At 39.3% G+C, this 22,062-nt stretch overlaps 2 protein-coding genes across 2 annotated transcripts in view; one reads left to right on the plus strand and one right to left on the minus strand.

Moving 5' to 3' along the window:
- Window positions 1–22,062, minus strand: part of LOC143736374 (uncharacterized) — a 126,786-nt gene that overhangs the window by 86,292 nt on the left and 18,432 nt on the right. The gene's annotated exons all lie outside the window — the stretch shown is intronic.
- Window positions 2,181–22,062, plus strand: part of LOC143736324 (uncharacterized) — a 200,062-nt gene continuing 180,180 nt past the window's right edge. The window contains exons 1-5 of the mRNA XM_077227064.1: window positions 2,181–2,463; window positions 3,791–4,075; window positions 4,269–4,418; window positions 4,535–4,596; window positions 6,196–6,251. Of these exons, the coding sequence (XP_077083179.1) occupies window positions 2,181–2,463; window positions 3,791–4,075; window positions 4,269–4,418; window positions 4,535–4,596; window positions 6,196–6,243 (828 nt within the window). The 3' untranslated portion in view covers window positions 6,244–6,251. The remainder of the gene's footprint in view (window positions 2,464–3,790; window positions 4,076–4,268; window positions 4,419–4,534; window positions 4,597–6,195; window positions 6,252–22,062) is intronic.

The raw sequence follows: 22,062 nt of genomic DNA on the forward strand, positions 1-22,062 counted from the left end.
GCATAAAACCTGTTTCTGTTTTTTCTCCAGACGTGTTTGGTGATGATGAAGTGAAGTCAGTGTCAGTGATGGAGGGAGATTCGTTACTTCTACACTCTGATATCACTGAAATACATGAAGACGACGATATACTGTGGAAATTTGGAACTGAAAACTCTCTCATAGCTAAAATCAATAGAGAGAACCAAATCTTCTCCACATATGATGATGTTCCTGATGGGAGATTCAGAGACAGACTGAAACTGGACAATCAAACTGGATCTTTGACCATCACAAACAACAGAAACACAGACACTGGAGAATATAAACTTGTTATATTTGGAGCTGAACATTCATCAAAAACATTCAGTGTTTCTGTCTATGGTGAGTAGAGAGTGTATTTGTCCAAATGTTCTCATATTATTGTTTTTTTTTAAAGGAATGTTCTGAGTTAAGCAAAAGTTAAAGAGATTCATCCCCAAAATTAAAATTCTATTATTAATTACTCTCTCTCTCTTGTCGTTCCAAACCTTGGAGTAAAACCTTCGTTTATCTTTGGAACACAAATGGAGATTTTTTTTTTTAATGAAATCTGAGAGGTTTCTGAACCACCCATAGGCTGCAACTTCATTACAACTTTCAAGGTTGTATAGTAAAGGCATCGTTAATATTGGTTCTTGCAGAAGCTCTAATGTGATGCGTACCATGATGAGAATGAACCTCATTGGTTCTCGCATGTCAAATTAACATTCTTGAGTTTCCATTTACCATAACTGATGTGTGCGTTGATTAATGTTTATTTGAATAAAAGCTTAAATCGTTACTCATATAAAGCGATCGAGACTCTTCAGATAATTTGGACTAAACTTCTCGATTCATATGGATTAGTTTTACAACCTCTTTATGAATTTATTGAAGCGTCAAAGTGGTAGACGTTTACTGTCAATGGAGGGACAGAAATCTCTCAGATTTCATTTGTGTTCTGAAGATGACCGAAAGTGTTACCGGTTTGAAACAACATGAGGGTGAGTGTAACTGTTGTAGGCCAGTGTGTGTAAACGTCACTCCCCTGGGGCCTCATTTATAAAACTTTGCGTAGGATTTGCGTACGCACAGAAATATTCGGATTTATAAAACCGTGCGCACGCACATCCTACGCATTTTTCCCTTAATAAATCACAATCAATTCTAAATGTAGCGCAGCTTTTGCGGCTTCATGTCACGCCCATTGTTGCCCATAAATAGTCCGTGAAACGCCCATAAGTTAATATTCATCGATTGCGAAATCATGGCAAACACAGAGGAAAACCAAGAAACGTAACTTCACTCAATGTGAAGAAGAAATGATCGTTGACGAGGTGGAAAAGAGGAGTAAAATGTTGTTTGGAGGGCACAGTGTGGGCATTACGTCATTACGTCATGTGCGTCAAATCAATACGCATTGTGATGGCATCATGGCATTTAATTACCATCCATTTGATTGCATCTAACAAGCTACAGATGTGTTATGAGGATGAATTGCATAACATGCCAATATTATTGCAGAAGATATTTCACTTTAATTTTTGCAAATATGTGTTAATTTGCATTTCTGTTGCAATCTTCGTTTGATTTTGTTTGTTTTACACTGCAGATCGATCAAACGGGTGTTCGTGTAGGCTGTTAATTGTAAAACTTGCTTTGTGAAGTCTTCATGTTATTTATGAGAGGCAGTATTGCCATTTCTTTTACACAACGGTCTACAGTTTCACACACTTTCACGTGTTTCTTCCATCTGCCGACGGTGTTGCCATTTCTCATTTCACCCGTTTTTGTGCGTACGCCTGGGTCAGAGTTTGCGTGAAGGACCGCACATTTTACCGTCAAGTTTGCTTTTTATAAATACCAATTATTGCTCAGAGAGCGGCGCACGGCGTCTTTTGTGCGTACGCAACGTTTATAAATGAGGCCCCTGGGGCCTCATTTATAAAACTTTGCGTAGGATTTGCGTCAGAAGTGGCGTACGGATGAAGGACGTGCGTACGCACAGAAATATTCGGATTTATAAAACCGTGCGCACGCACATCCTACGCATTTTTCCCTTAATAAATCACAACCAATTCTAAATGTAGCGCAGCTTTTGCGGCTTTATGTCACGCCCATAGTTGCCCATAAATAGTCCGTGAAACGTCTACAAGTTAATATTAATCGATTGCGAAATCATGGCAAACAAAGAGAGGAAATCAAAAAAACGTAACTTCACTCAATGTGAAGTAGAAGTTATCGTTGGCGAGGTGGAAAAGAGGAGAAAAATGTTGTTTGGAGGGCACAGTGTGGGCATTACTAATGCCAAAAATGCACTTGAGTGGCAAAAGGTTGCAGACGCCGTAAATGATGTAGCCTCACAACCTTGGACTGTGGCCGAAATAAAAAAGAAATGGTCGGACATCAAAGTCGAAGCAAAAATGCGTCTAGCGCTCCATCGCCAGAGTGTGTCTGCCACGGGTTGGGGAAAGGGGACACCGACATTTAAAAAAAGACATTGTTACTATGAAAACAACTTTCCCCAGAAGACAAATAATACATATATCTATCTATCTATCTATCTATCTATCTATCTATCTATCTATCTATCTATCTATCTATCTATCTATCTATCTATCTATCTATCTATCTATCTATCTATCTATCTATCTACCTATCTATCTATCTATCTATATCTGCTCCGCCAGACGGACACATTGGCGAGAATATCAGTTTTGTACATTATTTCGTTCTGTTTAACATCTTATTTATGAGGATGAATTGTATAACATGCCAATATTATTGCAGAACATATTTCACTTTTCTTTTTGCAAATATGTGTTAATTTGCATTTCTGTTGCAGAATTATCAAACGGGTGTTCGTGTAGGCTGTTAATTGTAATTGTAAGACTTGCTTTGTGAAGTCTTCGTTTTATGTATGAGAGGCAGTATTGCCATTTATTTTACACAACGGTCTACAGTTTCACACACTTTCACGTGTTTCTTCCATCTGCCGACGGTGTCGCCATTTCTCATTTCCCCCGTTTTTGTGCGTACGCCTGGGTCAGAGCTTGCGTGAAGGACCGCACATGTAACGGAGGCCAGCTAGTAGTTGCTGTGCGAGTAAACCTCACTCCTCTGATCTCAATAGGCGCTCTGGCGACAGATGCTTTACCGTCAAGTTTGCTTTTTATAAATACCAATTATTGCGTAGAGAGCAGCGTACGCCTTCTTTTGTGTGCACGCAACGTTTATAAATGAGGCCCCTGATCTCGAGGTACACTAGCGACCGGCTCTGGAGGCTGTAGTCTTTATGCTTCTTGTCAGAGCGCCCGACTCCCACGCCAGAGACTACAGCTCAAATCCCACTCAGAGCAGGTTGAGTAGAACCGGTTACATGAGTAACCGTATGAGTACGAGTATTTTTGACGCGTAAGACACTTCAACTCCTAATAGAAGCAAGAAAAAGGTGGCTTTGGTCTTTGTTTCTATACCTTAACTAACCATTTAAGCTCCATTCACTCTGATCACATTTATGGCACAGGGTTGATTACCAGAAAAATGTCAAATGTCAAAGCAAAAAGTTAAATATAACTTTACACATAAAAGGATAGTGTGTGATTTTTTGTTTTCACATTAAACTCATGCTAACACTCATATTGTACACGCCTTGTCACTGTACTACTGAAACGGTGAGTATTTTAACGTTTGCGGATCGGCCCCGTTCACTGTCATTGTGAGTCTCAATGTAACCCAGATTTCTGCTGATAATAAATTGTGGTTCTGTTTATTCTCTCATATTTCCCAGCTCGTCTGCCTGTTCCTGTCATCATCAGAGATTGCACTTCATCATCATCATCATCTAACTGTTCATTGGTGTGTTCAGTGTTGAATGTGAGTCATGCGACTCTCTCCTGGTACGCAGGAATGAGTGTATTGTCCAACATCAGTGTGTGTGATCTCAGCATCAGTCTCTCTCTACCTCTGGAGGTGGAATATCAGGATAAAAACACCTACAGCTGTGTGCTGAACAATCCCATCAGCAACCAGACCACACATCTGGACATCAACACACTCTGTCACACATGTGCAGGTACCACAGCACTGATGATATGTGTGTATTTACTGACCTGCTCTGTTTCCCAAAAGGATTGTAAGCCCAAGTTGATTGTGAAGACACCTCTTGTGTTCTCTGTGATCAACTTATCTCACAATGCTTTTGGAAACGCAGCCCTGATCTCTTTTGTTGTAGACTGACACATTCTTTAATGACTGTCTCTCTTTAGCCGTCACAGCACTGCTCCCACAGACTCTTACACACTCTCCTTCAGTTCCTCCAGTCTCAGTGTCTCTGATAGTGTTGATCTCTGCTGGATCTCTGATGATTGTTGCTGTAGTCGTGATCTTCTGCATCTGCAGAAAATGTAGAAAAACAGGTCAGGAATTTAATTATTAACTATGAATATTAATTAATTTGAATCAGATATACAGAATTCTATATAAGAATGCAAGCTCTGTTGTTTTAACTCATCTGTGGTTACTGTTAATGCAGTTTGGACACAGGAGGGAGACAGAGCTGATTCAAAATTGTGTAAACCAACGACACGAAAAACGGTAAGATCATTCTTGACTGTGTTACAAGAAGTTGTTGCAGTCAGTTAGTCTGATTGAAGTTTACAGCATCATGCCATCTTGTCTCGGCCTAGACCACAATTGTACTTGGTCTTGTCTAAGTCTCAGACTTGTAGGACTCAGGATTTTGTTTCAAGACCGGTCAAGACCATAACTGCTGGGAAATTACTAAATTGCCGGTGCATTGTCTGATTTTTTTATTAACATCTGTAAGAGCCATTTTGTCTTCATTTTAAACTTGTCATGTAAGTGTGTGTCCAGTAGGGGTCTCTCTTGGTAATTGGCTACAGAATATAGGTGGGAACCTTCCTTCAGGTAACAGATGTTGCTGGAGGGAAGGTGCACACAGTTTTGTTGACCGCTACGTTACGCTATGCAAGTAGGAAATCTGTACTGGTGAATGACTTGGAACTGTGGATTTATTGACTGTTTGCTGGATTCTTGCTTACTTGAAATGAAGACCAGTCAGTCACGGTAAAATAAATCTACTATGTAAGCATATTAACTTGTGTGTGGATATTTCAGTGAATAATAATAAGAGTGTGCGCATTTCAACCCATTAACAAGCAATGTCCAGCAGCTCCAGCTGCTTAAAGTAATAGACTTGGCTCCTTACAACATCATTAATGTGATTGGTAAAAAAACGTATTGCTTCAGATGCAATCAGTAACTTATTTCTAATTTTATTTATTTATTGTTCCAGTTCAGAAATTAATGAGGGATTGTGTCAAAATGTCACCAAAATTTATACGAATGCTCACAAAATGCAAGATATTGTTGCAAAAAAGTATTGATCTGGATTTTTATATTATAACATGTGATATAATTAAGCAATATCACAGTCTATAAACAGTATGCTGCAAATTTGAGCATGACTGCAAACATGATAATGCTTTTATACAAACATTCAATATTTAAAAAAAACAACTTTATTTTCAACATTATTTATGCATTTGTAATTGACCAATTCAGATGCATCTTCTGTACCACCTCTGCAGTGCAAAGATCAATTTTGTTGTTAATGATTTAATTTGATTGGTAACAGTTCTATATAGTGTCTTATTCTAATTATATTTATTGATTAAAAATAAGTTATTTCTCGGGTGGTAATGTGGATCTTTATGAATTTAAGGAGTGCTGGTCTGGTTTGGTCTTGTCTTGATCTCAACACACATTGGTCTTGGTCTCGACTTGGTTTTAGATTAGGTGGTCTTGACTACAACACTAGCTGTGTCAACACCGGTTGTTTGTTGTTTGTGGTGTATCTGCTCAATCGCTGCCATTTTACTCAATAGAGTGGTGTAGTGCAGTGGTTTCCAACCTTTTTTCCGGAAGAATCCTGTTTTAACATTCAAAATCCTTAACAAATGTGATGTATTACTTCTTGTGCTTCTGTGTTAATGCTACAGTTCTACATTTGTAAAATAATCAAGAGATATTCAAATAAATAATCAGTTAAATAAATATAAAATAAGATAAAAATTCTGTCTCAATTAATTTCAACTCTGAGTGAATTTGAAGCAAAATACTATCCACTAGCCACATCGCGGGTTCCTGAATGAGTTTGTGTTTCACTTTCAGAAATCAAAGACGGATACTGTGTATGAAAATGTCCCAAAAAGACGGTGATCAAATACTGGATCTACTGGATCTGATGTAAGAGTTAACCACTGACTCGCACCTTTTGACCACGTTTATTTTCTATTAGAATATATCTGTTTTGTTTTCACTCTTTGTATCATATTTTTGTGTTATTGTGATGAGTGAAACTCAACTAAAACTACTTTAAGTTCATCGTATGGAAATGTACCTAACTTTCATTATTAAATATTAATCACACCCTTCACTGTGCTTCTGTGTCTGTCATTTACTGTTCTTGGTTTATTCTTTTTAGGACATTTAATTAGATAACTGCTTTGCATAATGATTGCAATATCACACACAATATGATCTGCTGGACATTTTGGCAAATGTAACACAAGCACATCATTGCTCTCTAGCAGAGGCGTCAGACGGGGCAATAGTGGAACTGAGTAACAGTGGCCCTCGGCGAAGGGGGGCCCCATAAAGATATATTGATATATATTGTGGTGTTGTGATGGGCCCAACCCTTGGTTCTGTGACTGGTTTAGGTTGCAAATGCACTGTTTTTAATGAAAGGGTAATCCACAATCGTAGTAAAAGACAGGCAAAAGGTCAGAGCACAATAAATCAGTCAAATCAAACAAACAAATCCGGAGTGTGAGACAGGGACCAGAAAACAGTAGGGATGGCTGACACGAAACTGACGTTTCGAGGCTTTTTGAGATCCCGAAGCGCAGATGTTTCGAAACACTGATCCGAAGCGTGATTCAAAACACCCATGTTGCGTGACTACGGCTAAATGAAGCTTCGGAGTGTTTCACAAGTGTCGACAGGTGGTACGGTCCGCCGAATCAGAGTTTGATTGACAGGGTCGGGAACAGACCAAACAATCGCACATCTGTATAAAAGTGAAGTCAACGCATCTTCACCTCGTGGGTTTTTGTGAGAGGAGTTTGATTTTGAGATAGCAGATTTTTGGTGATATAGTGACATTTATAGTGCGATTTGTTTAGTTATATTTAGGCTTACATTTAAATTTACACATTGACTGATAGGCTAGAGACAGACAGAGACATATAGTGACACATAGATGCATAGATAGAAATATATAGACAGATAGATACATTACATATAGATACATATATTGGATACATAGATTGATTAAAATAGATAGATAAATAAAAATTGAGGCTCCACAGAAGATAGTATAAACGTTCATAACATAACTTTGTTTAGGAAGGTTTCCAAATAATGAACCAGTAGGCTACTTTTACAGTTCTACAGTAGGCAACTGTTGTACTGGGTGTAAGGAGGTTTTACCAAACCCACACAGCCCAGCATCTCATGGAGGCTAAAGCCTTGCTAATGGCTGAGTGGGGAATAACCTCCAAAGGTTACAACTGCAACCATTCAAACTAGCAACAACAGAGATGTCAGAGGAACCGAGAGTGTCTGCTTTAAAGCTTATACCACTGTACAGGATGTTGCAGCACAAGCTAGCACAGAAAAAAGGACATACAATGCAGGAATCAACTGTACAATTAGGTAGGCCACAATGACCATACTACCCATGTAATTAGCCATAACTGTCATATTGTTGTCATTATTATAATTAATATGGTTTTCTCCTGTTTTGGCTCATAGGCTCACATCTACAAGAAGGTCTGCACTCCAGATGTGGAGGGTACGAGACTTTTAGAGCCTTGGCACTGGCTACACTGCTGGACCCAAGGTTCAAAAATGTGGCATTTGGAAATCCTGCCAAAGCCCAGGACGCTGAAAAGCACATCACACTGGAGTGTGCTTCACTGATGCGTTCAAACACAACTCCTGGTGAGCAGTTTCAGGCTATGTTATGATATGTAATCTGATTAATTATGTAATTTATACTTCATATATGCTGTCAGTTTAGGATTTGTTACTAATTGCTGTTTTCATTTTCATTCAGAGCCACAAATGTCAACATCAGGCCCATCATCATCATCAACACCAGTAGAAACACAGGACAGTTAATGGGAACTTTTTGATAATCGTATACGTGAAACCCAGACAATACACAATGCTACAGCTGATGCCACAGTGGAAGTGAAAAAATACCTCAACGATGCGTTTTTGCCCCGAGCGCATGATCCCCTAACTTACTGGAAAGAGAGAGCAGTAATCTTTCCTCATTTGTATGTCCTTGCTAAAAAATATATTTGCATGCCAGCAACAAGTGTCCCTTGTGAGAGGATTTCAAAGGCTGGAGAAATTATCTGTAAAAAAAGTAGGCTAAATTCTTTGACAGCAGAGAAATTAATATTTTTGAATAAAAAAGTGAGACATTGTGGCTTGATTTCTTTTATTAATATTCATTTTTCATGACCAAAATAACATAATGCACACAGGTTACAAGCTTCACATATTAGAAAAATACAATAATAAAAAAAAAACACATTTTTAATGGCTCGTTGTCAAGGTTGTTACAGATCAACACCTGCAAGTGACCACTAGGTGTCGCCGTTGAGACGGGTGTCGGATTGTTTCGAAGCCTCGACACAATATGGCACATTTGCTTTAACTGTTTCATTAGCTGTGGCCCAATGTGAAGGCTGCATCCTCCGAACGCCGCGGACTTTGAAGGATGCAGCCTATTCGTCCTTCGAAGGACGCACGTAGCCATCGGATTTCCTAATTGCGCAACCAGGTGTTCCCGATTACCGCTCCTGGCGCCAAGCAACGGTGCGAGAGTACAGCTGCCATCCTGATCATTCATTTGTTATAATTGAATAAACAGCTATGGATCCAGAATTGGCTATTGTCTTTTTTTTGTTTTATATTTTACTGGAGGACATGGAGAGGATGTTTCAGTCAAGTATTTTCGGCTTTAATAGCCAAGATCATGGCCAGAGCTGGTTTGCTGCGTCCCAATTCAGAAGCTGCTTCATGAATTGCCAGATTACACTTTAAACTGTTTAAAGGTAGTGATGGGCAGATCGAGGCTTCGTGAAGCAATGAAACAGTCGAAGCAAATGTGCCATTTTGTTTCGAGGCTTCGAATCAATCCGAAACCCGTCTCAACGGTGACACCTAGTGGTCACTTGCAGGTGTTGATCTGAAACAACCTTTACAAAGAGCTAATAAAAAAATGTGTTGGTTTTTTTTATTATTATTGTATTTTTGTAATATATGAAGCTTGTAACCTGTAGTCTCGTCACATTGCATAATGTGATTTTGGTCATGAAAAATGAATATTAATAAAAATAAATCAAGCCACAATGTCTCCCTTTCTTATAGATTTTTATTCAAAAATATTAATTTCTCTGCTGTGGAAGGACTCAGCCTACTTCTTTTTTTACAGATAATTTCTCCAGCCTTTGAAAAAATCCTCTCACAAGGGACACTTGTTGCTGGCATACAAAGATATTTTTTAGCTAGGACATACAAATGAGGAAAGATTACTGCTCTCTCTTTCCAGTAAGTTAGAGGATCATGAGTTCTGGGCAAAAACGCATCGCTGAGGTATTTTTTCACTTCCACTGTGGCATCAGCTGTAGGATTGTGTATCATCTGGGTCTCACGGATACGATTGTCAAAATGTTCCCATAAACTGTCTTGTGTTTCAACTGGTGTTGATGATGATGGGCCTGATGTTGACATTTGTGGTTCTGAATTAAAAGAAAACGGCAATTAGTAACAAATCATAAACTGACAACACATATGAAGTATAAATTTCATGAATCACATTACATAAGATAACATAGACTGAAACTCACCAGGAGTTGTGTTTGAACGCATCAGTGAAGCACACTCCAGTGTGATGTGCTTTTCAGCATCCAGGGCTTTGGCAGGATTTCCAAAAGCCACATTTTTAAACCTTGGGTCCAGCAGTGTAGCCAGTGCTGTAAGACTGGAAAAACTTGAAGGACTTTAAGAGAGGGCCACTCTCTGAGAAAACAAAGGAAATTAACATTTGAACTCCCCCTCATGCACTATTGAGATGAAGGTCTCACCTCCCTCATCCTAATCTACATTTCTGTCCCCCATTCTTCATCCTGGCAGAGATCTCCCAAACTCACACAAGAATCTAAATGGTTTAATGTGAATGATTATCATCTAGTTTTATACATATTTGGTATTATTTGAAATGTCTCGGTACGACTGGTACAAATGTCTCATTCCCAAAGAAGTAAACCCAAAAGGTAATAAAGTTCTTAGGAAGTTTAGAAATATCTTCCACACCCTCCAATACTGGAGGGTGTGTCTTTGAGTTAACACCTTCGACCATTTGACTGAATGCTAATTTTCCACTGCTAGCAAATGGTGACTTACAGGTAAAATTCCACTGTGAATGATGTTTAGATTTGAAATGAGGTCTGGGTATATAATGAAACGCAGCGAGAGCTCAGGGCCTTTTCTGTATCTGAGATCGGCCCGTGAGGCTGAGAGTTGCGAGTCTCTCTGCCTCACGCATTTCTTGTCGGGTAAACTTTTCCTCTTTGTTCTAGAGCATTTGATGTTTTGCATTGACTATCCTTGAATTGATGATCAAATTATAATGATTCATTTACCTGACATATTAAATTGTGACATTTGATTATTCTAATTGACTTTGACATTATTTGCATTCAAGAGTTTAAAAGAATAGTAAAACATTCGCTCACATTTAATGATGCACAGATATCATTGAAAAACCTTTTCATTTTATGGAGTCAGATGAAACGAGTTAATACATAAGATAAAATGTATTGCATTTAACCAAAAATACTTTGCCACGAGAAAAGACAGTAACACGCAAAGACCTTCACCGCTAATTCGAATACCGCCATTGGATCGAGTTAGACGGCCTTACAAAGTGGTGACCTCGACGTGATGTCGCAACAAATGAATTTCACGAGCAACGTCTTTTCCAGCAAAGTATGGGGATTTTAAAATCAACACGAGGTTTGAACATCTTCTCTTTCTTCTGCCGCTGTGGTAAGTCAACTTTTTCTTCCCTTTTGAGAAGTGTTGAGAAAATGTTGTTTGCATTGTTACGGATCGGAAAGCCATTTGTTTAGTCCGGAACTGAAAAACGTGAGGACGTGATAGTGGCGGCGCAGATGAAGAATGAAACCCCTTGTTAATAGATTTTAAAGATATCCTTGTTTGCCTAAGCAACAAAAAAAAAAACGAAACCTAAAATCGGAATAACATCTTCCAAATGTTTTTCGTGTAACGTTACTTGATGAGGAGCTGTAAAACAAACCCTAAAAGTTTTCAAATCAGCCGCATGTTTGTCGCCATTGTTGTATTGGCTTTGTTGAAACAAACCAGCAACACGTGAAGAGAATCAGCAAACAACAGAAAGAAAAATCTAAGTTTGTAAACGATCGGAAAACACATGATTTTATAAATAAAAGGCAGGCCGATGATGCATTGTTTATAAAAAGCTAAATTTGGAAAAACAGGATGATATGATTTACAGGCTAAAATCGGATCTCAAGGCTAAGCTAAATGCTATTGCCCATGCTGTTTCCAAAACAAGGCTAAGCTAAATGCTATTGTCCATGCTGTTTCCAAAAATAGGCTAAGCTAAATGCTATTGCCCATGCTGTTTCCAAAACAAGGCTAAGCTAAATGCTATTATCCATGCATTCAAAAAACGCTTAACCCTTTGTGTGACCACCAGCACACCATGGGCCCTAGGCCACATTGAATAATATTCTATAATAAACCTAAACTAATCTTTACAAACTTTATATTGCATTTGAAAGCTTCCACTTTAACACAGATGGGATTAAAAGGCAATAATGCAATAATTTGTATTTTCAAATTTGGAGTTGTGCTTCACACATTGTAATGCACTCATAGAACACACTTTATAGTTGTTTGTGCTACTATATGTGCACATAGGCTAATTGTAAGTTTATTCTTTAAACACAGGATTGCTTTATTGTGGGTGTATTTGGAACACTTAGGTAAAGGCTGTTGATGTTGTATTCTAGGCCATGTATCCTGTGTGAACTGAATTGAACAAGTGTGTGTCTATGCTGAATGTGGTTATAATGTGATTCACAATGAATTTGAAAGTCAGAAACAACAAACGCGCATCTCATTAATTCTTGAAAGTCCCGAGACAGAAATACTTTTCATATTCGGAGAACGAAATATTATCACGTTTGAACTAATTCTGGATTGCTCTGAAATTATTTTTCAAAATAGATTACAGGATTCGTATATTTCCACAAGTTTGCGCCAGACATTAGTGACGACTAATACTGAATATCAGATTCAAGTGTACTTGAATGAGGGGAACGAGTTATTTCCGTCCAGAATCAGCAAAGTGCTGTTTGATCAACCTGGATTCGGGTGCGTTCCATAACCTCTGTTCCTGAGGTGGCGTTCAAGGGGGCTATTCAAGTGCCTGTTATTGTGTACGTGTGAATACGGCACATCTCAGATATTTAGCCAATTACCTCTGTTTTGATAAGTCAGACTGGCGAGATTGTGTCGTGCATCCTTAGAAGAAGGACTGCAAAGTGATATAGTTTCCTGATCTATAAACGAAAAATATAAAGTAAGAGAAAATAGAATAATCAAACGTTAAAATGACTTTGCCTTCATATAGTCTGAATTTTTGTATCCTTGGTGGAAAACTCCCATAGCTGCGATAAAACCACGCAAAGGAACATAGACGAGAATCAGAAACTGTGAACGCGCATCTCATTAATCCTGAAACAAAAAACTTTTTCATATTCAAAGCTTCAGGGAACGAAATTTCCCCAAATATAAATAGGAACATGTATAATGATCCTGTCCTGTTTACATTATGGGCCGAAAAGGTCGAGCCTACACTGTATAAACTCAATAAAAAAGGTCTTAACATGGACGCTATTGAGAATGAAATTTCCACTTGGTGGAAAACGGTGGGTAGTAAGCAGAAGAAAACAAAACATGGTGAAATAATTGAGGCTTTAAACTTCATGAGTTATAAACGGCTAGATAAGTCAACAACATTTCTATCTTCGCTTATGGATATTAAATGTGAAGAAGTGCATTCTAAAAATGCAGAGGCAAAAATGTCTGAGGCAAAGATTCAAGATCTCCAAACACAGCTAGATAAATTACTAGCTGAGCAGTTAGCCCTGACTGAAAAGTGTAAAAATCACAAATACACCATTGCAGATCTTAAGACTAAACTAAAATCTAAAAAATGCATGTCTCCCAAAACACTCAACAGCGATGGGACTAAAAATGTGCACTTCTTAAATGAGCCAGCCTGCTCTTACAATCCTGTATCTTTTCAGACAGGTGAAGCATGTGATAAAGTTTTGAACAGAGTGCCTGTTTCAGCCTTTAAGGTGATACGGCACCCAAATGGCACAGAGTCAACCATTCGGCGTCCTCTAACGGTAACTGAATGTAGCTTGTTTAAAACAGAGATCGGACCATTCCCCTCGAAAGGGCCATTCGAACCATGGTGGAGACGCATTGTTAGTCTAAAACATGCATTTCAGCTTGAACCAAAAGATATTTGGCAAATTGTTATCAGCTCAATTCCAGACGTTCTGAACTATAAGATACCACAGGCTTTGATGACAGGGAACATCGTGCAGTCAATGTATCAAGATGAGCCTGAGGATGAAATCTTTAATAGACTAAAACAATGTCTTCGCGATCTACGTGGTTGTAGTCCTGTTGGATGGGAATTGATTTTCAATCGGAAACAGAGTACTGAAGAATCGTTCGAGACGTATGCAGAAAATATGTTTGAACTGTTTGAGGAGTATTCTGGAATTGAAGGTGTTAACCACAACAATGTAACTCTCCTTGATTTACTACTTACAAATGCAGGACCGCGTGTACAGCAATCGCTCATGTATGGTGCTTCTCCAGCAAAAAATACATTCGAAGGTATTGTTAGCTGGGCAACAAGAATTGAGTCACGAAAACAGATGCATGGTGAGGTAGCTGTGTTAGAATGTCATGAAAATCCTCCATTTGCAGGAGAATTCAGAAAGCCACACAGTGAAAAACTGAGCAGACTCTGTAATTCCTGTCACAAAACAGGCCATACAGAGGAAAAGTGCTGGTCATTGGGCAGAGGCAGACCTCCACCCTATTTCAAAAAACGCAGAAAACCACACTCTGATGACACAAACCAGCGCTCTGCAAGCAACCAAAGCTCAAATGCATCCCTCAGTGAGCTAACAACTTTGGTCACTCAAGGCCTTCAGCTATTAGCCTCATTTGCTAGTCGGGTAGCAGCCCAATAGCAAATGGCTTAATAGTTTATCATCTAAATTCATTGAATCTGTCACATTTTTCCCTTAAATGTATTGAAACAAGAACAAGCAGAGACTCTTCAGAGACCAGAAACAATATAATTTCATTTATATTCTTAAATTATAATATACATTATATTGTAATCGCCAAACAGGGCATTAATTTGAAAAATATGACATTAACATTCATCCTTACAGTTCGATTTCGTTAACCTGCTACCCAGTGCCAAAAGGGCGGAGGTGTGTTTTAATTTTTTGCCTTTGAAAAACACTCCCGGAAGTGTGGCACAGGTAAGCAAATTTACAAGGAGGGTGTGAACTAAACATCAGACAGACCACAGCCTTTTGCAGGTAACTAGAGACCTGCACTAACCAAATGTGTGAACGACACCATGAACTAATTCATGCCCACAGATCTGGCTGTAATGAAAGCAACTTGTAAAACCCGAAAACTGGGATCTCTAATGCTGTGACACAGCAGACTGTGAAGGCTCGACTGCAAGAGCAGCTTTAAGGTGTCACACACTGCACCGAAGCAGCAGCAATAATTCAGACCTGGTCAATGAAACTCGGTTTCATGTGACAACTGGAATTAAAATTGCAATGGACATGATAATGGAGCAAGCAAAATAATTCCACATGTCTGAATTTGAAACTGTTTGAAAACGTCAGAATTAACTGTGGTTCTCTCTGCATTTGTTTCTGTCAGGTTTACTTCTGCAATTCCTCGGAGGACGGATGCCAGGACGGGCCGGACCTCACGATTGTTAGAACATAACCTGAGACTCGGGAGATGGGTGAAAAGACACTTCAAGAGGCCATTAACATCTCACAATAGCATATCACTATATAAGCATGGCCTCCCAGTATACAACTGGAACTAAATTTACAACACAATTATTATAGATTAGATTCCACCCATCTCCTAGACATGAACACTGAACACACTCCTCCATCACTACACCCTCACATCATCATCACCTGGAATAGATCAAGTCTATCCAGGCTGAACACTACACATCATGGGAAGATCACCTCACTAAAGACCTATTGTACATCTTCACACTAACAGATCCGGATAGCTTCACACATATAGGATGATAGAGCTGATCCAATGACGACAGTCTAACAGAGACGCACATAGCATACTCCGTTCACAACACTCACACAAAAACACTGTAATATACATATGAATGGTCACAGCCACAAATCGATGATGCAAATTATAAGCAGAGACAGACCTGCTATTCAATTTTCAAAATGTTAAAATTTTCTGATTGTTATTAGGGTGGTTGGAAAGTCAGAGGGCCCCTGATTTCTCAACAAACCACTAATAACAGAAACATCATAACTAAGTAGATCGCTTTGTGTGAGCGCTTCAATCAATTACAGAATTTACAATTCAACCCTGTCATTGACTGTGACTTAGCCAACAACACACACACACACACACACACACACACACACACACACACACACACACACACACACACACACACAGACACTCTCTCTCTCTCTCTCTTTCTCTCACACAAACTCTCACACTCACACACAGACACACACTCTTGCACCTGTTGCAAGGAATGAACAATCTCCATTCTTGAATACATTTAAGCATGTTCCAAGTCACTTCTTAGATTTGCATAAGTGGCTGGCATTGGAAGATTCCTGAACAAACACTGATTATTATATACATATGCATTTATTGAATAGTATTGTTGTTATTACATGACTTCTTGATCAATAGAATCTATTTGATTGGTTTGATTACACTGACCTCTTGCTGCATTTCCTTTATATAATTCAAACCAAAAAATATATATATTTAAGAATTGGATATTTAATATGAGCCATCCATACCATTCAGGACCTTGAGAACCATATGAGACAGATGTACCATTCACACTTGCTGACAAGAACATGGTATTTTACATTGAACATGACATGATTTTGTTTTGTTGCATTATGCGTTTCTATGCATTTCTTCACGAGTTCAAGTTCATATGTGTTCAATCGTGAAGCGGACATTTAAGATGCTTTTCAGATGTCTCACACAAGGCAGTGTGAAGCCAAGGAGAGCCCCTTCATCCATCGAGGTCTGCCCAGACAACCACACCGCTGAAGGTGACAGGATTGGTCAAGAAGGGTCAGATTATCATCATGGGGATGGTGCCAGAGAAGCAGAAGTTTCTCTATGAAGGAATGACACGTCGACTGAACAAGTCACAAAGGTCCAGATTGACTCTATGAACTTTGCTCACATTCTAGGCTGAAACGCAAGAAGAAAACCTGAACGCATTTATCCACCTGCTGCTCCAACTCAAGCTACATACACCTGGTGAGACCAGGTGTTCTGCAGGTGAACACAGCACTCTGAAAGCTTCTACAGATGCTAACATTGCAAAGACAATTTTTGAGTTACGTCTCGAGGATTACAACAACCGTCTTACTGTGACCACGTAAGTATTCATCTGAATTTGACCCACGTGGTCAAGAGGCCAATCTGTAAGACTGGAAAAACTTGAAGGACTTTAAGAGAGGGCCACTCTCTGAGAAAACAAAGGAAATTAACATTTGAACTCCCCCTCATGCACTATTGAGATGAAGGTCTCACCTCCCTCATCCTAATCTACATTTCTGTCCCCCATTCTTCATCCTGGCAGAGATCTCCCAAACTCACACAAGAATCTAAATGGTTTAATGTGAATGATTATCATCTAGTTTTATACATATTTGGTATTATTTGAAATGTCTCGGTACGACTGGTACAAATGTCTCATTCCCAAAGAAGTAAACCCAAAAGGTAATAAAGTTCTTAGGAAGTTTAGAAATATCTTCCACACCCTCCAATACTGGAGGGTGTGTCTTTGAGTTAACACCTTCGACCATTTGACTGAATGCTAATTTTCCACTGCTAGCAAATGGTGACTTACAGGTAAAATTCCACTGTGAATGATGTTTAGATTTGAAATGAGGTCTGGGTATATAATGAAACGCAGCGAGAGCTCAGGGCCTTTTCTGTATCTGAGATCGGCCCGTGAGGCTGAGAGTTGCGAGTCTCTCTGCCTCACGCATTTCTTGTCGGGTAAACTTTTCCTCTTTGTTCTAGAGCATTTGATGTTTTGCATTGACTATCCTTGAATTGATGATCAAATTATAATGATTCATTTACCTGACATATTAAATTGTGACATTTGATTATTCTAATTGACTTTGACATTATTTGCATTCAAGAGTTTAAAAGAATAGTAAAACATTCGCTCACATTTAATGATGCACAGATATCATTGAAAAACCTTTTCATTTTATGGAGTCAGATGAAACGAGTTAATACATAAGATAAAATGTATTGCATTTAACCAAAAATACTTTGCCACGAGAAAAGACAGTAACACGCAAAGACCTTCACCGCTAATTCGAATACCGCCATTGGATCGAGTTAGACGGCCTTACAGTGCCAAGGCTCTAAAAGTCTCGTACCCTCCACATCTGGAGTGCAGACCTTCTTGTAGATGTGAGCCTATGAGCCAACACAAGAGAAAACCATATTAATTAAAATAATGACAACAATATGAGAGTTATGGCCAATTACACGTATGGTCATAGTGTCCTACCTAATTGTACAGTTGATTCCTGCGTTGCATTTCCTTTTTTCTGTGCAAGCTTGTGCTGCAACATCCTGTACAATGGTATGAGCTTTGAAGCAGACACTCTCTGTTCCTCTGACATCTCTGTTGTTGCTAGTTTGAATGGTTGAAGAAGTGTCAATGACTGTTGAATAATGTCATACTCAAGACTTGTCAGGGGAGCAGTATCACTGTTTAAATTGGCAAGTGCAGCACCCACTGGCTCACGTTGCTGATACAAGCGTTGTAGCATGTCGAATGTGCTGTTCCATCTCGTTTCAACCTCCTGTATCATTTTCAGACTTGGTCTGCCCATCAAGCTCTGCATCTCCACAAGCTTGTCCTTTGCTTTGCAGCTGGATCTGAACAACCCCACTATCTTTCTGGCTTTCTGGCGAATTTCATTGATGACTGGGGTTTGATCCAGGGCCTTTTTCACTATCAAATTCAAATTATGAGCAAAACATGGGACATGGCGAAGGTTGAGTAGCTGGGCACTTAGGATCATGTTGGATGCATTGTCAGTCACCATGCAGTGAACTTTGGAGGTTATTCCCCACTCAGCCATTAGCAAGGCTTTAGCCTCCATGAGATGCTGGGCTGTGTGGGTTTGGTAAAACCTCCTTACACCCAGTAAAACAGTTGCCATTGTTGCCTCTGGTGTTATGTAATGGCATGTTACACCAAGATATCCATCCATATTAATGGAAGACCACATGTCAGCCGTAAGGCTAACAAATTCCGCCTTTTGTAGGTCCTCCATTGTCTTCTCCTTGGTTGTGTTGTACCTTTCGCTTACCATTGTTTTAAGCACCTTCCGGGATGGGAGGACATAGCTTGGATCAAGCTTGTTCACAAAGGCCCTGAAACCCTCATCCTCCACGATGGTGAAGGGCTGCAGATCCTTCACCACCATGTTCAGAAGAGCCTCATCCAATTCCCTCTGTCTGCCTTTTAAAAGAGAAGATAAAACATACTTTCAGACAAATATATTGGAAAAATAGTAGCCTACCGTGAAAGTAGTCTACTGGTTCATTTGGAAACCTTCCTAAACAAAGTTATGTTATGAATATTTATGCTCAGTGTGCAGAGAAAGATAAAGTGCATTATAGAAATACAACAATTACAAAAAAACTAAATGATGTCTTGGCTGTAGATTGGGTACTCATATGTAGACATATAAAATGTATATTCACAAAGTATAATATTATATTGACAACATTTGTTTTTAAAGTGATTGGCAGTTGTGATTGGGATGTTAGGCATGTCTTAGTCCATGGCCTTTCTAAACAATGGCCCAACACTTAGTTATTATATTTCACTTATAATTAGCCTATATTTCAAACAATGCATACCTTGCTTAGATGGCCCAGCAGTGTCAGTAGCAGGCCTTGGTACAGGGGGAACACTACCATCCTCTGCACCCTGCAGAATGGCAGGATGAATGCTCCTCAAATGGCGCATCATGGATCAGCCATCCTTATTTAAAGGTGCATTGCGCAACAATTCATGTTAAAAATACACGTTTTCTCACCCATACATGCATAAACAATTGCCTGATGGGCTGAATGAGCCCTTCTCTGATCACTGCAATTGCCTCTATAATCCTGTACAGTAAAATAAATAAGAGGGATTCGGGCTCGAATTTGAGACTGGGCGTGACGTCATGCGCGTTCACGGTCACCAGGCTATGTCTCACAGGTTTGTGTATTCGCCGGCGCCGCCATTCTCCGCATCAGCGAAGACAACTCGTGTGTCAAAGGTAGAAGATGGATTCAAAGAGACCGGCTTGTAGTCCGTTCCAAACCCCAACGCAAACTCCACGTAAAGTAAAGAAAAGAAAAATTTTGTCTAGTGCCACCAAAAGGTCCAAATTGGAGTCAGACAGGCGTCGGAGTAAGACGAGAGTCAACCTCGGGAAGGCATTCAACAAATGGAGAGATCTCTTGGTCTCAAACGGGATCCTCAGTTGGCTTTTTTCTTGATAAAACGGTAAGATATAGCCCAGTCTCTAATGTTTGATACGGCCAATCTATGTATGACAACAAATGACGATGCGTAAAATGTGTAATGCTTTAGCGTAAGCTAGATACATGTACAATCAGAATTGGTTTTACTAATGGCGCTTTTCCACTACACAGTACCAGCTCGCCTCGGCTCGGCTCGACTCGACTCGCCTTTGTTTGGTTTTCCACTGTGTAAAAGTTGTACCTGTACCTGCTTTCGGGTACTTTTTTTCGTACCACCTCCGGCGAGGTTCTAAGCGAGCTGAGGCGAGCTAAGGCGATACTAAAATGTGACGTGAAAACAATGCCGACTGCTGATTGGTCAGAGAGAATCGTCACTATTCACTGCGTCATCATTGCACGCGCCAGATGGAGTATCCAGAATAACCCCGCCTTTTTTAAATAGTTTAGCCAGAGATAGTTACTAAACTTACTACTATTATTATGGCAACTCGGAAGAATACGCCGTGGTCAAACGAGGAGGTGCAGACATTCCTTTGTTTGGTTGCCGAAGAGAGGATCCAGCGAGAGCTTGATGGGGCAACGAGGAACGAAAGGCGTCGCTATGACGACCGGGTACTCTTTGTGGCGATACTTTCTGCAATGGAAAACGGAACAAAAAAGCGAGCCGAGTCGAGGCGAGCCAAGGCGAGTCGAGTCGAGTCGAGCTGGTACTGGTAATGGAAAAGCGCCATAACGTTACCATTGTTAGTGAACAGTTTCATAAACTAGGAATTGTGTTCGGAAGAATAGTACAACATGAAACATAAAACATATCCAATAAAAGATGCTAACTATGTTTTTGTGTTTGGCCTACCGGTAACGTGAGCCTTGTGTCCATTGCTAACATGCTAAGGTGTTCATGTCATTGACCAACAAGGAAGAACGCCGTTGCATTGGCTATATTGGATTTTTTCGGTAAAAATAGTAAATTGTTCCCGTGAATGTGGTACATTTTGTATGTAGTATAGATGAGGTATGTGGGAGCTCGTATTCTATCAAAAAGAGGAAAACGTAAAATATTTTGGTATTGTGATAAAATACATGTTTTATTCTGAACATTGCAGGAAGGGAAATACAATGGTAAAGGGGTAAATATTTTTACTTTACTCATACTGTTTAGCAGACTAACTATTTACTAAATAAAGTATTGACACATTTCACATTAATGTTTGTCAGTGTGTATTGTCCCTGTCAAAATATCTAAATCAGCTACATGTAGTTTAGTGATTAGCAAAACAGTTCAAGATTCTTGAGTGTGATATAACATGCTGAAAAATATGACCGATAATTAGACAGAAATTTTGAGTAAATTATAACAGAAAAAGGATGTATTGTTATTGGAATATTCTACTTAGTAGTTCAATAACAGGCTGAACCCCGCAAGTCTTCGGCGGATTAGCCTGTTTGGCTTTTATGAAAACGTCATGGTGACATTTGATTGTTTATTACCTTGAGACATTTGAGTGAACGTTGTTGACCAACCGTGTATGGTATGATTATTATTTTGAGCTTTTGCGAAGTAATCAATTATATTGTTCATGAATGTGTTTTCATAACAATACAATCATAGGTGGATACAGTAAACACATAAACAAAGTTTTCTACTACCCCCGTTTTCCCCTCACACATAAGAGTAATTAACTCAAATGTGTTTCCTTCCATATATTTGAAATTACTTGCAGATTTATAACTTTATTACCTCTGAAGACATTTTGGCTGTACACCAAAGATCTGTGCGGCAGATGCTCCTTTAGTTATGAACAGCTTGTGCTCGTGCATGTGTGCGTGTGGTCCATGAGCTTGCACAACTCTGGTTGCAGTTTCGCTTGTCGCCAGAGGGGACGTAGTTCTGCAAAAACTCAGAGACTTGCGTTTTGCACTTTTAAGTATTGGGTGTTAACTTACGTAAATAGTTTAATGAAAAGAAAAGAAAACATACATAGGCATATAAAGGTAAATGTTCACTTATATCTTACCTTGATG

Source organism: Siphateles boraxobius, unplaced genomic scaffold, assembly GCF_051911475.1.
Source record: "Siphateles boraxobius isolate OS27281-9 unplaced genomic scaffold, OSU_SipBor_1 13, whole genome shotgun sequence".
Classification (NCBI taxonomy): Eukaryota; Metazoa; Chordata; class Actinopteri; order Cypriniformes; family Leuciscidae; genus Siphateles; species Siphateles boraxobius.